Source organism: Dromiciops gliroides, chromosome 2, assembly GCF_019393635.1.
Source record: "Dromiciops gliroides isolate mDroGli1 chromosome 2, mDroGli1.pri, whole genome shotgun sequence".
Classification (NCBI taxonomy): domain Eukaryota; kingdom Metazoa; phylum Chordata; class Mammalia; order Microbiotheria; family Microbiotheriidae; genus Dromiciops; species Dromiciops gliroides.
Window position 1 is genome coordinate 40,455,776 of NC_057862.1, and position 15,726 is coordinate 40,471,501.

Consider the following 15,726-nt stretch of genomic DNA (forward strand, 5'->3'; position numbering starts at 1 on the left):
GCATTTAAATCACCAGCACAAGAATGTTTCAGGGCAGTGTTGACAGAGCACACTAAGGGATTGTAGACTGGGAGAAGATACCATTAATAGCAAGAAGTTTCCCCTTCCCACTTGCAGCCATCCCTAAAACAGAGTAGCTTCCACCATCTTTCTAGCATTGAGAATTCCACCAATACAAACACATCTCTGCCACTCCATTAAAGAAGGCAGGAGGGAATAAATAAAAGGAGCATTTGAATCCACCTCTCCTTGATACTCTGGTTAGACTTAGAAGCACTTTCCAATAATAGCATCAATTGAAACTATCGAAAAAACATAACCTGTTTCCATTTTTTTTCATATTGAAATCTGCAAAACATCATTCAAGCATATGCATATACATAGAAAAGAGCCAAATCCTAACTTTTGTTGTGCCTGTGGAACCTTTATTTCAAGCAATACACCCTCTTTTCTTTCTATTCTTCATTTTTCCTACTTCACCCACCCACCCCATCTCTTTAAAAAAAAAGGCCCTGGTTTTCATAAACACTGCCATCTCCTTTCTTCTATATAAATGCTTGAATTTCTTGTGTTCAATCTACAAAATCTCCAAACTGTATGCTTGGCTTTCCAGGAAGCAGAACTGCCATAGGTAGCCTTCCAGCTTTCCCTTTAAGGTTGGAATCTTTTAATGTTCTTCCCTCACCCCTTGGGGAATTTTGCAAACCTCCCCCAAATTCAGTCTTCAAGGCTTTCACTGAGCCTCTGTAGCACTTTCCTTCCATAGTAATTGTATCCCAAACAGCTGAGGTCTGCCAGATAACTCTCTGGCTTGAGCAAGCCTATTGCCTAAGGGGATTCAAAAATTATCATTCCAACACCTTGGCTAGTTCCTGGATCAGGAGACCAACAGGTTTCTTCCGAGACACCATCTAGCAAAATACTATTTAAATATGTAACTCTATCCCACTGAGAAAACAGAACATAGAATTTCTTGCTTAAGCCGTGAATTCCAGAAAGCATAAATGAAAAGTCTGTGGAGCATTCAAGCATCAAGGTGCTTTCCCAGGTCCTTAACCTGAGATTAAAAAAAACCACCGTTCTGTGTTGGGAAAGCACTCTGCAGCCTCTTTTTCCTTGTCAGCAGAGAAACAGTTACTTCCACAGAACATCTACATCCATCTAGGAATCCATTCAAAATGGATACATGAGCTGAATATTAACAATCATACCATGAAAAAAATTAGAAGAGAAGATCATGCACCTTTCACAGCAGTGGGTAGGAGATGAATTCTTGGCCAAATAAGCAATAGAAGCAATTATAGAAGATAAAATAGATAATTTTTATTACATGAAATTGAAAAGCTTTTGCATAAACAAATGTTATCTAGGATAAAAAGGAAAGTAGTCAACTGGGGAAAATATTTCTAATAAGGGTTTTCCTACATGTTCAAGATATGTAGACAACTATCAAAGATATATTAGAACAAAAACCATTCCCTAATAAAGAAGTGATCAACAGATGTGAACAAAGAATTCTCAAAAGAATTTTGAACCTCTCACTTGTATTAGCCTCATGAAAAAAATGCTCTAAATCACTAGTAATAAGAGAAATGCAAATCAAAACAACCCTGAGGTTTCACTTCACATCCAGAAAAATGACAAAGGTGTCAAAGATAGGAATAATTAATGTTGGAGATATTGTGGAAAGATGAACACACTAATGTAATGTTGTAAAAATCATTCTAGGATGCAATTTGGAATTATACAAATGAAGTGGCTACAATGTCCATACTCTTTGACCTGGACATTCCACTGCTAGCCATATATTCCCAAGGACATCATATACATTGAAATATTTCAATTAGAACTTTTTGTTTTACAGAAGAATTGGAAATAGTTACCCGTCAATTGGGTACTGGCTAAACCACTTTCGATGCATGAATGTAATGGGCTGTTACTAAGTCGATCAGTCAATATGACCACTTTTGGGGTCATAGAATTCGATCACAAGACTTTAAATCCAGAAGAAACCTCAAAAGTCCTCTGGGAGACAATGGAAAGTCTTACTCTGAAGCCAGAAAACTTGAGTTATAATCCCACTTCAAATACCATCTATGGGTGTTAACTTCCCTGGGCCTCAATTTCCTCATCTACTAAATCAGGGAGCTCTAGATGTATGATCCTGTGGTTTAATTGAATTAGTAATTAAGTGTGACCAGTATCAAAACTCATGAATCCCAAAAGGCTCAAGGGTCAAGAACACTAAGAAGAGTAACACTTTCAGCTGGGGTACAGTGATCAGAGAATTTTATACAAAGTGGTTAATGGTTTAAAAAAAAAATTTCTATGGCCATAAGTGAAGATGCTCTACTAGACCAATTCCGAGGGGAGAAGCTAATGACTAGGAATCTGACTTTTGAGTCAATGAGGCTTTATTCCCAGGCCTAGAATTTTCACTAACCCCTTCAGATGTCTGAAGACAGAAATCAATGCTTTCCCTCAGTTTTCTTTTCTCCAGGATAAACACCCTCATTTCCCTCCACTTTATCCCATATGACTCTGGATAAACGGGAAGTGTGTTACTTGTAAGAAATAATGGGAAGGGCTGTGACTTGGCTTTATTTTCATCACGGTACAAATTTAGAAGTATTTTTAAAATTGTAGGAAAGTTAAATTCTGATTAGAAAAATGAAAGTAGCTCAAGTGAATTTCTTTCAGCAGACCGTTTTTGCTTACACCTAGGACTAACAATGCCTTGTAAATAGCTATCTCAACTTTGAACAATTAAATACAACATAACTGGGGCGATGGGGTTTCATTAAATCGGCACAAAGTGCTCCATCAAGAGACAGTGATCTTCTAAATGGAAGATCAACCTCTGGTTCTTAAGAAAAAAAGGAAAAATAAAAGAAAAACCTTGTCAGTTCAGTTCAAGCATTAGATACTTCGTCTTTGCACGAGGTTAAGGGGGCAGGCAGTCTGGCCTATGTGGCCCGACATAATGTAGCCTCTATGTGGAGTAGGAAGTATCTGCTGTAAACACTGGAGTCTACACAGGCTTTCAGGCTGTCCTCACACCAAATTGATGGGACTAGGGTGACAAGGTGGCGGGTAATTCGATCAATTTAACACAGGAACATCACAGGTCGGTAGGCCCGGCTTCAGTTTCTCCTGTCTTGGTCCTGGTCCCGGTCCCGGTCGCGGGACCGGTCCCTGTCTCTCCTCGGGGAGGGCTGCACGATGGCGGCCTGCATGGTCTGGGCCTCCATGGCCTGCAAGGCCTCAAAGGCGGCCCTCCTCCGGTTGAAGGTATTGATGTCCTCCTCCAGCTGACGGCGCTTCTCCTCCACCTTGCGCCTCTCCTCCTGCAGGATCCTCTTGAGCTCCTCGAACCTGTCGTTGAGCTCCCGCTCCTTCTCCTTCACCTCCAGCTCCGTCTCCCGGGCCCGGAGGGCGAACATCTGCCGCATCTCCTTCTCCTTCCTGCGCATCTCGCCCAGGAACTCCCTCCTGCGGGCCTCGTCTGCCGCGGCCCCGGGCTGCGAGTCCAGCACCACCACGGTGTCCCGCAGGCCCAGTTGCTCCAGCCGCTGGCGCCGGTACAACTCGTAGTGGCGGCCGTGCGTCTGCTCGCGCAGGTCCTCCATGTTCACGCGGATCAGCATCTCCCGCAGCGGGGCCAAGTCGCAGTGGCACTCGTTGTCCACCAGCACGGCGCCCCACGGGTAAAGGCGAGCGCGCACCAACTGGCTGCCCACCAGGATCAGGTCGGTGGCGCCCACCACGGCGAAGGGCCGCAGCGCGTTCATGCAGGCGTTGGTCTCGGCCACGGCCTCGTCGTCCGTGGGGAAGTGGTAGATGCGGACGCCATTCTGGTCCAGCTCGCTCATGATCCTACTCTTGAACTTGGGCAGCTCGCTCCGGGTGAGGGTGTCGGCCTTGGCGATGACTGGGATGAGGTTCACCTTGCTGTCCAGCTTCTTCATGGTCACCAGGTCCATGGACTTGAGGGAGTGGCCGGTGGGCGTGATGAAGTAGAGGCACGCGTGCACGCGGGTGTCGCGATAGTCCTGCAGGCAGCGCTGCAGCTTCAGCTCCTCCTGCAGGTAGCTCTCGAACTGCGCGTCCACGTAGTCCACGATGGGCCGGTAGTCCTTGGCCACCTGGTCCCCGAAGCCCACGGCGTCCACGATGGTCAGCCGCAGGCGCACGCCGCACTCCTGCAGGTCGTAGGTGCGCGGCCGCAGGCGCACACAGCCCTCGAAGTGGCTGCTCTCCTCCGTCTCGAAGACCGTGTTGAAGAGCGTGTTCATCAGCGTGGACTTGCCAATGCCCGTCTCCCCCACGCACAGGATGTTGAAGCCGAAGCCCCGGGCCAGCCGCTTGTTGACCAGCTGCTCGGGGAGGCTGTCGAAGCCCACGTGGCCGCTCAGGGTGAGGAAGCGCACGTCCGGCCTCAGGAAGCACTCCAGCTCCGACAGCGACATGGCGGAAGGAGAGGCACGACGAGGTGAGGCTCGGGGCTAATCCAATATGGCGGCGCCCTGGAGGTCCTCCTCCCCCAGCGCAGCTCCGCTCAGGCCCCGCCCCACAGCGCCCCCCCCCAGGACAATGACCCGAGCTTCCTGAGAACCACGTGACACACACCCCTTGATAAGTGGAACCCATCGCCCAACCACGCGCATCCCACTCCCTGTTCTCTTTGTCCTGGATAGAACGGACTTTTCCCGTGGTCTAAATACAGGGGGAGGGGAGCTGGGTGGGGATCGGTTGGTGGTCAGTGGAAGGTGCCAGCGAGATGACTGCATGAGTGCAAGGAGACCGAGGATGCCGCTGTTAAGAGTGAACAACTCCGGACACTATTGTCAGGCTCCTCCTCCCAGCCTCCCTCCCCCCCATTCACGAGGAACCGGAGGCTAAGAAAAAGTCTCCCCAGCACCAGCCATCCGTTGTTCAGTCGTGTCTGACTCTTTGTGACCCCATTTGGGGTTTTCATGGCAAAAAATACTGGAGTGGTTTGCCATTTCCTTCTCCAGCTCATTTTGCAGATGAGGAAACTGAGGCAAATAGGGTGAAGTGACTTGCTCAAGGTCACATAGCTAGTAAATGTCTGAAACCGAATTTGAATTCAGGTCTTCCTGATTCCAGGCCTCCTGTGCTACCCATTGCACCACCTACCTATCCCAAATGAAGCTCTGGGAGATGATTTTCTGGGACCAGTAGTATGATGGGATTTCAAAATATTTGTTTGTTTGTTTGTTGGGGGGGGCGATTGTTTGGGGTATTGGAGGGGGGGAAAGGGTAGGGTGTCATAACTCAGGAATAAATTAAACCGAGAGTCAGGAGATATAGCAGAAAAGAGTCGGTTCAAATGACAGACAAAATGAGCAAAGGACTTCCAAAGGGAGCTGGCTAGATGTGACTGGCTGGAGGTTGAAGAGGGAGAGGGGATTGACTATTTTTTTTAAATCTCAGACCCTAACAGCTGCAATCCAGATCGTCAGCAGATTTCAACAGATGTTGGCAAAGATCAAGTGAAGGTCCCTAGCAGATATACCCAGAGGAGAGCAAGGCAGGGGGAGACACCAGCAGAAGACCTCCAACTTAGTGGAGAAACCAGCTCATCCAATGACATTGCCAGAAGACATCCAGTAACCACTGGAAGTGTGGATTCCCCTGGCTATTCGTGTGTCACAGATATTTCCTATATATGACTTATAACCATGTGCTTGACTACATATGTTCACCATATGTATGCCCCTTTTCAAGTGTTACCTAAACAAAAATGTTCCCTACCTCTGTTACCTCTCATACCGTTAATGTGAAACCAATGGGAAAGTACCCCTGTACATATAAAGAAAATAGTGTCACTTCTCTTACTATACTGTTTAAATGTCTTTTGTTTTAAAATAATGTCCTCTGGTTAATTAGTATAAAGAAGAATGTCATTGGGGGCCTCATAAGCTATGTTTTTGAGTGGATGCTGGCCCATATGTACAACATGCCCTAAACATAACGGAAAACTGGTGAGAACCCACATGTGGGAGTAGGGCAGGCTGAGTGCTACATACATTAACCTCATCTCTGATCCTGTGTTTCTCAGTTCTAAGGTTCCACTTCCATTCAGTGACAGAAGCAACTGGCGGGGGGGGAGGGGGAGGAAGAGTGTATCACAGTAGAGTCTGTATTAATGATTAGAATTTTGCTCCCAAACAAAAGATTCCTTTGTCTTCACACAGTATTCCCTCACTCTTAGATGTCCATGGGCAAAAATTTTCCAGATCTGTTAGATGGACTCCCAGAAGGAGTTCCCCAGAAAGTGCCTCTCCTCTCCATCTCATTCCTTATAGTTATTAAGCATGAAAAATCCTCATTTTGCCCTCTAAAGCTGCATCCTCCCCAGGCATCCCTTTCCCCAGAGGGTTGTTTCGCTTTTTTGCTTTTTCCCCCCCAAGCTCATGAGTTGCTTTTTGAGAAATTCACAAATGAGAGAAGGGATGTCAAGAGCATCTTCATCCACTTGCCTTTCTTCATAAATAATTACACGAGCTTTCAACAATTAAAAGGCTGCTTTTCCCCTGAGATTGCCTTTAAGGGGGAGGAAAAAAGATATGATACTGTCGGTCTGTTGTAGGTAAAGTCCTACCTAGTTCCAGCAGTGACTCAGCTCTGAATACAATAACTCTTCCCTTCTCTCTCAAAGCTGAAAGAGAAAGATTGAAAGTGGTCTTCTAGAGGACATGTACTGTAGGTTCTGCTAAGAGCAGTCACCTTTACTTTCTCATCACTTACCACTCTACTACACTGCCCTTACCAAGATTACTAATGATATCTTCTTGCCTTTTAAAACTGCCTTTTTTTCCCCAATTCTTATCCTCCTTAGCCTCAGCTTTTGACCATGTCCACTGCCTCCTCTCCCTGTATACTCCCTCTTCCCTTGTTTGTTTTTTTAAATGTCATTGCTCTCTCCTGGTTCCCCTTCCACTTTTATAACTACCCATATATCCCGTGTCCCCTAAGCATGGGTGTCTCCCAAGGCTCTGCCCTGAGCCCTCTTCTCTTTTTCCTCAACATAGAATCCCCTCTCTCTATCTACGATCTTGGCGATCTCATCTGCTCCCATAGGATCAATTAGCATCTCTATTTAGATGATTCCCAACTCTATATATCCAGCCTTAATCCCTCTCATGAGCTGCAGCACCTGCTAGATACCTCCATTGGGATGTCGCCTAGGCATTTTAAAATCAACAGGTCTAAGCAGATCTTATTATCTTTTCCCCACTCTCAAAACAACAACAATACCTCCTCCCTCCTTCAAACTGTCCTATTCCTCTTGGAGGCACCATCTTCCTTCTAGACACACAGGTTCTCAAACTAGGAGTCTTCCTTGCCTCTCCCTTCTTCCTTGTCCCCCATAGCCAGTCAGTTGACAAATTCATCCATCCTCTGAATGGCTCCCATGATCAGAGAACTCCCTACACCATGGGGAAGTAGGTATTCCTTTTGTTTTTGTCATTCAGGTCCCTTCCAAATAACAAATTACATGATTTTATGAAATGAATTGAATTGAACAGTACTTGTTACCCAGGGCTCAGAGTGATTGGATTCTTGCCAAGTTCCTAATGAGAGGATGACTGGAGATGAATCAAACTCCAGACCTATGGGGAGTAAATCCCTTAGTGCAGGAACTTGTAAAGGTAGAATTTGAAGAGTCATGGGTTCAGAACCAAGATGACTAGGTCTGAATTATGGTGCCATGTTCTGATATGATCTGGAACCCTGAATTAAATTTAGGTAAACTATAGTCAAGTCCTGAAGAACTAAATCTGCTGGCAATGTGTTGTAATATGAAGAGACGTGCCCAGAGACCAAAGACTTGGGAGGCAACAGAGAACAACAGAAAGAAATCAGCTCTGGAGTCAGAAGATGCTTTATTTGGCTTCATGGCTCAGGTTAAAGCAAATGCCTAGGTTTGGGGATTACTAGAAAATTGGTAGGAAAATAAGACAATAACAAGTTCTGTTATGAGATACCGCAAGCAGGCAAGCAAAGCAAGGCCCCTTCACACACAGCTAGTGTCACAGTTAAGTGTCTGAGGCCGGATTTGAACTCAGGTACTCCTGACTCCAGGGCCTGCGCTCTACCCACTGCGCCATCTAGCTGCCCTTCTTTCTCTCTCTCTCTCTCTCTTTATTTCTTTCTTCCTTCCTTCCTTCCTTTCTTTCTTTTCTTTTCTTTTTTTTTTTTTTGCAGGGCAATGAGAGTTAAGTGACTTGCCCAGGATCACACAGCTAGTAAGTGTAGGGTGTGTTTCTTGCATGTGAGGACAAACCTCTGTTTATGTTGCCATCATATGTAAATACTTCTTGCTTTGCTTTCTGAGACTTATAAAATAAGGGAATTGAAAGAAGATAATCAGGTAAGTTCCTTCCAGTTCCATGGTTCATATTCTGTTGTTGATGACCCTCTTCTCGTAGATCTCCCTCCGGTCTTCCTGACTCCAGGCACAGCCCTCTATCCACTGAGCCACCCAGTAGCCTCATCCAACGCCATTCTCCTCTGCAATGTACCCAACAATCCAGTAGCACTGGCTTCCTTGCTGTTCTTCTCCAGACTATGGGCATTTTCACTGGGTGACCCCCATGCCTAGAAGGCTCTCTCTCATCTGCCTCCTGGCTTCCCCAGGGTCCCTCAAATCCCAGCTAAAATCCTGCCTGCTGTGAGAAGCCTTTCCTGATCCCCTTTAATGCTGGGATCTTCCCCCTGTTGATTACCTCCAATTTTTCCTGTCTATATTTTATTTATACATGATTGTTTGCATGTTGTCTCCCTCTCAATCTCCTTGAGAGCAGGCACTGTCCTTTGCCTTTCTTGGTACTCCCTGGCACACAGTTGGTACTTAATCAATGCATGCTGATGGATCATGACCCATGAATCCTTCTTCCTGCAAGATACAAGTGCATTTCTGATTTTCTTTCTTTTTCTTTTTTTATTATTTTTAATTTTTTTTTATTTGGGGGGGTTCTGATTTTCAACTTTGAAAGATTAAGACTCTAGACTTAGATGTCAAGGGCCTCCACAAGCAGCGGATATTTGACATTCTAAAGGTCATATGGATTGGCTGAACCAGCCTTGATGTAGGAGGCAAAAAGAGGTTAACAGAAAAACCTAAGACCCAAGCTCTAATTCAGATATGAGCTCTAAGAGGGATTCAGATCCCAGTTACTGGATAACTTACAAGTCAGGATGCTAAGTTCTCTTACCCACGAAAATCAGTACCCATAAAAGGAACAGAGGGAGAGAGGCCATGAAGACCTTAGACTAAATGACAGGCTATAGAAAGTTAGACTAGGAATAAATGATAAATGAAGATGTTTTGAAACTAAGCATGGGAACCAGAAAGAGACATGCACAGAAAAGGCCAAATTTGTCCCCAGATTCACCTTATGACATGTAAACCCCCAAAACACACCTCCACTGAAAAAGGTACCCTCCTTGGGGGTTGGCTTAGGACCCCAGGAACTCCAAATTAGGATAGGCCCTCCCCTGTACCTCCCTAAGGTGGAGATCATTATAATGAGACTGATAATCAATTTATCTATACTATTAATATAACTGTCTTTTCTTTCACTATTTGAGAGATACCTTTCCAGTATTCTGGTTCTCTCCCTGTGGTCACTCACAGTATTGCAATAAAACTTGGTAAACTGAGTCACTGAGTTTTGTAATTCTTTTGGGATGACTCATGATCAATTTGATCCCTACATTTCAGCCCACATCAGCCTCCCTCTCTCCAGGACTTTCTTTGGCCTATTCGTCCCTGTCCCATTGCTTCTGAATAAATTCCCCAGAAGCACCCCTCAAAAAGATGGATAAAGAGCTGGTCTCAGAATCTGGAAGGCGTGGGTTCAAGTACCACCTCTGGCTGTATGATCCTGGCCAAATCCCTTAACCTCTCAGTGCCTTGCATGCCTCTTTCAGAAGAGAAACTGCAGAGCAGGTGCCTCAGTGGAGGGAGTTTTCTCACCAGGAGCTCCCTTCATGGGAACATGAAATCATAGATCTAATCCCCCCAAAAAAGTTCCTTAAGAGAGATCAGGAAGCTAGGGGAACAGAGAGTTGGCCTTGGAGTCAGGAAAGCTTAGACCCACGCCCTTCCTCTGGCCCACAGAGTTGTATGTCCACAAGAAAAGGGAAGAGAACAAGTATTTATTAAGCACCTACTATGTACCAGGCACTTTGATAAGCTCCTTACAAATAGGATCTCAGGGCAGCTAGATGGCGCAGTGGATAAAGCATGGGCCCTGGATTCAGGAGGACCTGAGTTCAAATCTGGCCTCACACACTTGACACTTAATAGCTGTGTGACCCTGGGCAAGTCACTTAACCCCCACTGCCCCACCCAAAAAAACCAAAATAATACATAAATAGGATCTCATTTGATTCTCACAACAACCCTATGAGGTAGGTGCTATCTTACATTCAAGCAAACTGAGACAGACAGAAGTTAAATGACTTGCCCAGAGTCACACAGCTGGTAAGTGTCCAAGGTCAGATTTGAACTCTTGTCGTCCTGACGGCAGGCATAGGGAACTCTATCCACTGTGCCACCTAGTGTTAGAAGAGAGCCCATCAGCCACCTAGTCGAGCCTATACACTAAAAGAATCTTCACTATCATATACCCAACAAGTGATATTCCAACTTCTGCTTGAAGACCTTCCAGAGTGGAGACTTTCTACATTCAGGCATTCTCTATTTCCTTTTATCAAATCTAGATTTGCCCCTTGGCAATTACTGTCCTTTGTTCCCAGTTCTACCCTCAGGAGCCAAACAGAATAAACTTAATCCTTCTGCTACTCAATGGAATTTAGCTGTTCTCCCCAACCCACCCAAGTCTTCTCTTCTTTAGGGAGAGTAAGCCCTAGCTCCTCCAACTGATCCTCATGTGACAAGTCACTTAACCTCTCATTGCCCAAGAAACTCTCCACAGTTATAAATTACAGATGAATTGCTTATTGGTACAAAGAATTTCCTGTCACCTTTCCCCCCCCAAAAAAAAATCTGGGGGGCAGCTGGGTGGCACAATGGATAAAGCACCAGCCCTGGATTCAGGAGTACCTGAGTTCAAATTCAGCCTCAGACACTTGACGCTTACTAGTTATGTGACCCTGAGCAAGTCACTTAACCCTCATTGCCTTGCCCTCCCCCCAAAAAAAGAAATCTGATAAGGGTACCTTAAGGAAAAGAATGGCTCCCAAATTCTCTCCGGATGATCAGCTCATTAACTTTCATTATCAAATGGGGATGAAAGAAAAATAAACAGAATTAGCATTTGTTAAGCACCCATGAAAAGGTTGGCTCAAAATAAAAAGCCTAGACTTCCAAACTATAGAGGGAAGAAAAGAAAATTCTATTGATTACCTCTACTCCTGCCTTTGCTTTCATTCATCTTCTTTTTAAGCCAATTAGCATGCCATGGAAGTTATTGGTGTAATTGGCTTCCACTAATGGACAGGGTCAGCTGGGGATCTGTCTAGCAGTTCCATTAGCCCAGTAAGTACTGCACATGACGCCAAGAGCATGTGAAATCTATAGGTAATTACTGCCACATAGGGCTGCCTCGATGACTTAAATGAGATTGTTTGAAGATACAAAGCATTGCTCTAAGACATGTTCTCTCCTCATTTGGAAGGAATTAGGAGAATTAAAAAAGTGCTGGGAATTCTGGCTCATTCCTCAATGGATCTTCTTCCATCTCCAAGGTGACAGAGTGACTTCCCTCCAGGGCAGAGTGAGGGGGGTGGCTGGCAAAGCCAGCCTAAGCTCTTCATCTCTCTTTCTTCCTGTACACAATTCACCATGGAGCCCATGGGGGCTCACTCCACATGCAGACATCCCAGAGATATGCCACCTTCCTGTGATTGCGAAGTCCCAGAATCACCCTATCTCAAGAGTCAGAACTCAGAGGTCATCCAGCCCAAGCCATTCCTGAACAGGAATCTCTTATACAGGAATGCAGTCAAAGGTCATCCAGACTCCACTTTAAAATATCCAGTCTAGGCTGCAGTCTTGAGTCATGGGGATTGGGTAGAGATGTAAGAGTTTAGCTAGGAAACAGACACCCGAGAGCTCCTCCCTATCACAACAAGTGTCTCATTGGGGCCAGAACCGAACCATTCCTGACCAGAAAGTTCTCTGGCTAGAAAAAAAATAATTGTCCCTCCTCTTTCTGTTCCTATTTGCCCAGCTTCCCACCCCTGAGGGGGAGATGTTAAGGGTGCCAGTCTATGGTCCATCCTTACACATGAAACACTTGGAAAAACCAAGAACTGGAATAGAATGAGAAAGGAATGACTCTCTGGGGTGGGCTCCAAATAAAGTCCTTTCTCTTAGTAGCCTTCCCTTCCCTTGGAGTGGATGAGGTGTTCAGGACTAGCACCTTGTGGGTACCTAATTACCTACATGTTGTCTCCCCTCCATTAGATCGCATATTTCTTGAGAGCAGAGACTGGTTTTTGTCTCTTTGTATCCCCTAGAGCTTAGTACAGTGACTGACACATGATAAGTGCTTAATAAATGCTTGTTTACTGGCTCACTACATCCAATTGTGTTGAATATTTGAAAGGAATAGCAAGTTGTGCATAGTGGATTCACAGTTTCACATGCAATCATCTTTTTTATTGTACTGTGTTACAGAAATGCTTGTTTTATTCCATAAATTATAATTTTAAAAGGAAGAGAAAAAAATTTTAAATTTAATTTTTTTTAAAGAGTACTAAATATTTCAGGGAGGAAGTCCCTAAATTCAAATTTTGTCTCTGCTATATACTACCCTTGTAATCTTAGACAAGCCACTCACTCTCTCAGGGCCTCAGTTTCCTTACCTGTGAAGTGGGGAAGATGAATTACATAAGCTCTGAAGTTCCTTCCAGTTCTAAGTAAATGCTCCCTTTCTCATTTTAACAATCACGAATAATAATAGCTAACATTTATATATATATATATATGTATGTATGTATGTATGTATGTATGTGTATGTATAAGGATTTATATATATTATTTCACTTGATCCTCATAGCAGTGCTATGATAGAAGTACTATTATTCCCATTTCTCAGAGAAGAATACTGAGATTAAGTGACTTATCCAGGGACACACAATTAGGAACAGTTGGGGACAGGATTCAAACCCAAGTCGTCCTCATCACAGGTCTAACATTCCATCCACCTCCCCACAATCTCTCTCATGCTTTTCCTAGTTATGTAGCTGGGTAGGTTTATATAAGTCTTCATTGTTATTTCTGCCAATTACCATGGCCTATTTTGTGTCTTGAAATTCCCAAGCAAGTCTCCTCTGAGAAATCCATCTCCCTTGTTGTTTCCCCTTCCTCAAAGTCCTGCAATGCTGCTCACTTCCTAGGGGAGGCAGCCACGTGACAGAACGACACAGGCTGAGGGCTTGTTCCCCAGGCTGAGGCTCACCTCTCTGTCATGTTCTCCTTCTTAATGGTAGCAAGTGTTGTCACCTTTCTCCTCCTACATGAGAGGGGCTCTGCTGGAGGAGGAAAGATTACTGTAATCTTCTTCCCATGCCACCACATTGAAACAACCTCCAGGCAGCTGTGTCAGTGGCAAATGCATAACTGCACCTGTCAGAACTGCCCATCCCAATGTTACAGAAGTGCAGGTATACTGGTAAATAATTGGAAAGGGTTTTGTTGGTTTCTTTTCCCATCAGAAGAGGGGACTGACAAGAAAGAAAATCAACACCATAATTCAGCTAGGGTTCTACTGCATTTATCACACCCCAAGGAGCCCTAACTCTTTCTCTAAACTTGTGTATTGAATTATTGCACTAGGGCCAATGACTGATCACCTGTATGAAAGAAAATCAGATGATGTATAATATCAGAGTTGTCCCTAACCTTCTAGTAGGTAGATAGATCAGACACTCTTGACTAAAAGACCAAGAATAAAGAATGTAAGCTCTCTGGGGGCTGACAATGTTTTGTTTTTGTCTCTGCATTCCCAGCACACAGCACAATGCCTGGCAAATAGTAGGTGTTTAATAAATGCTGGTTGAATGAATTACCCAGAAACTTTGTTTCTCATTTTTAATCGTCACAGCCCAAAGAATCTACTTTTTTTCTTTTTTTTCTTTTTCTTTCTTTCTTTCTTTCTTTCTTTCTTTCTTTCTTTCTTTCTTTCTTTCTTTTTTCTTTGCAGGGCAATGAGGGTTAAGTGACTTGCCCAGGGTCACACAGCTAGTGTCAAGTGTCTGAGACCGAATTTGAACTCAGGTCTTCCTAAATCCAGGGCTGGTGCTTTATCCACTGCACCACCTAGCTTCCCCCTGTTGAATGAATTACTTTCTTCATGAAGTCTTTCCTGATCCTTCCAACTGATATATATATATATATATATATATATATATATATATATATATATATATATATACACACATATGTATATAGTATCTACTTTGTATTTGTTAAATTTATTTATATATGTGTGTGTGTATATACATATATATATGTATATATATACACATACATATATATACCTATATATACATATACCTATATATACATATATACATATACCTATATGTACATATCTACATATACCTATATGTACATATATACATATTCGTATATATGTATACATATATATATAATTGAGCTATTAGAATGCTAGTTCCTCAAGGGGAGGAATGGTTTCATTTTTTGTACTTTTATCCCCAGAACCTAGGACAGTGCTTGGCACCTTAGTAGCTGCTCAATAAATACTCACTGTTTGACTGATTAAAAGACCTACTGGAATAAACCCAATGCCATGCAAGGCATTTGCAGCATGTTCCTCTCAACAGTGTAGCGAAGTGACAGTGTCCCATGATTCAGTCAGAGAACCTCAGCTGACCTCCTTGATACTTGGAAGTGACCTTGGGCAAGTCACTTCCTCTCTCTAGGTCCACCTCAGTTTCTTCATGATCATTACAACTGATATTTTAATAACCTTTTAAGGTTTGTAGCAAACTTACTGTACATGATCTCATTTGATCCTTACAATCAAAAGGAAAAGTAGGCACTAGAGGAATCATTACCCCCATTTTACAGATGAGAAAACTAAGTTGATAGAAGTTAATGAGTTCCCTGTGGCCCCACAGCATCCAGATTCAGTTCTCTCCTAGTTACACACCCAGAATTCTTTTTGTGATACTGTGACATCTCTCATTATAAAGTGATAGGGTTGGACTGGGTTTCTTGAGATCCCTTGTACTTCTAAACACAATGGCTATTCTCTATTCCCTTAGGACAGGGGTTCTTAATAATCTGACGGGGACAGGGGAGAAAATATGCAAATAAATATATACAAAGCAAGCTGTATACAGAATAAATAGGAAAAATTAACACAAGGAAGTCATTGAAATTAAGAGAAAGGCTTCCTATAAAAGATGGAGTTTAGTTGGGACTGAAAGGAAGTCAAGGAGGTCAGAAACCAACTTACTTGGAGCCTATGATATGGATAGATAGATAGATAGACAGACAGACAGATAAATCATTTCAATATAATTTGTTTCCTTTGTAATCCTATGGATTTCATTTTATGCATTTAAAAACATTCTAAGATAGGGTCCATAGGCTTCATTAGATAGTGTCAAAGGGGATCATTATTAAAAAAAAGTTCAGGGCAGCTAGATGGCGCAGTGGTTAAAGCACCGGCCCTGGATTCAGGAGTACCTGAG

At 43.7% G+C, this 15,726-nt stretch overlaps 1 protein-coding gene across 1 annotated transcript; it reads right to left on the reverse strand.

Annotated features, from left to right (window-relative positions):
* Positions 1-3,143: 3,143 nt before the first annotated feature.
* LOC122738225 (septin-8-like) lies at positions 3,144-4,469 on the reverse strand. The gene has a single exon (XM_043980280.1). It carries the CDS (start codon positions 4,467-4,469, stop codon positions 3,144-3,146), a length of 1,326 nt encoding a protein of 441 aa, XP_043836215.1.
* Between the last annotated feature and the right edge of the window lie 11,257 nt (positions 4,470-15,726).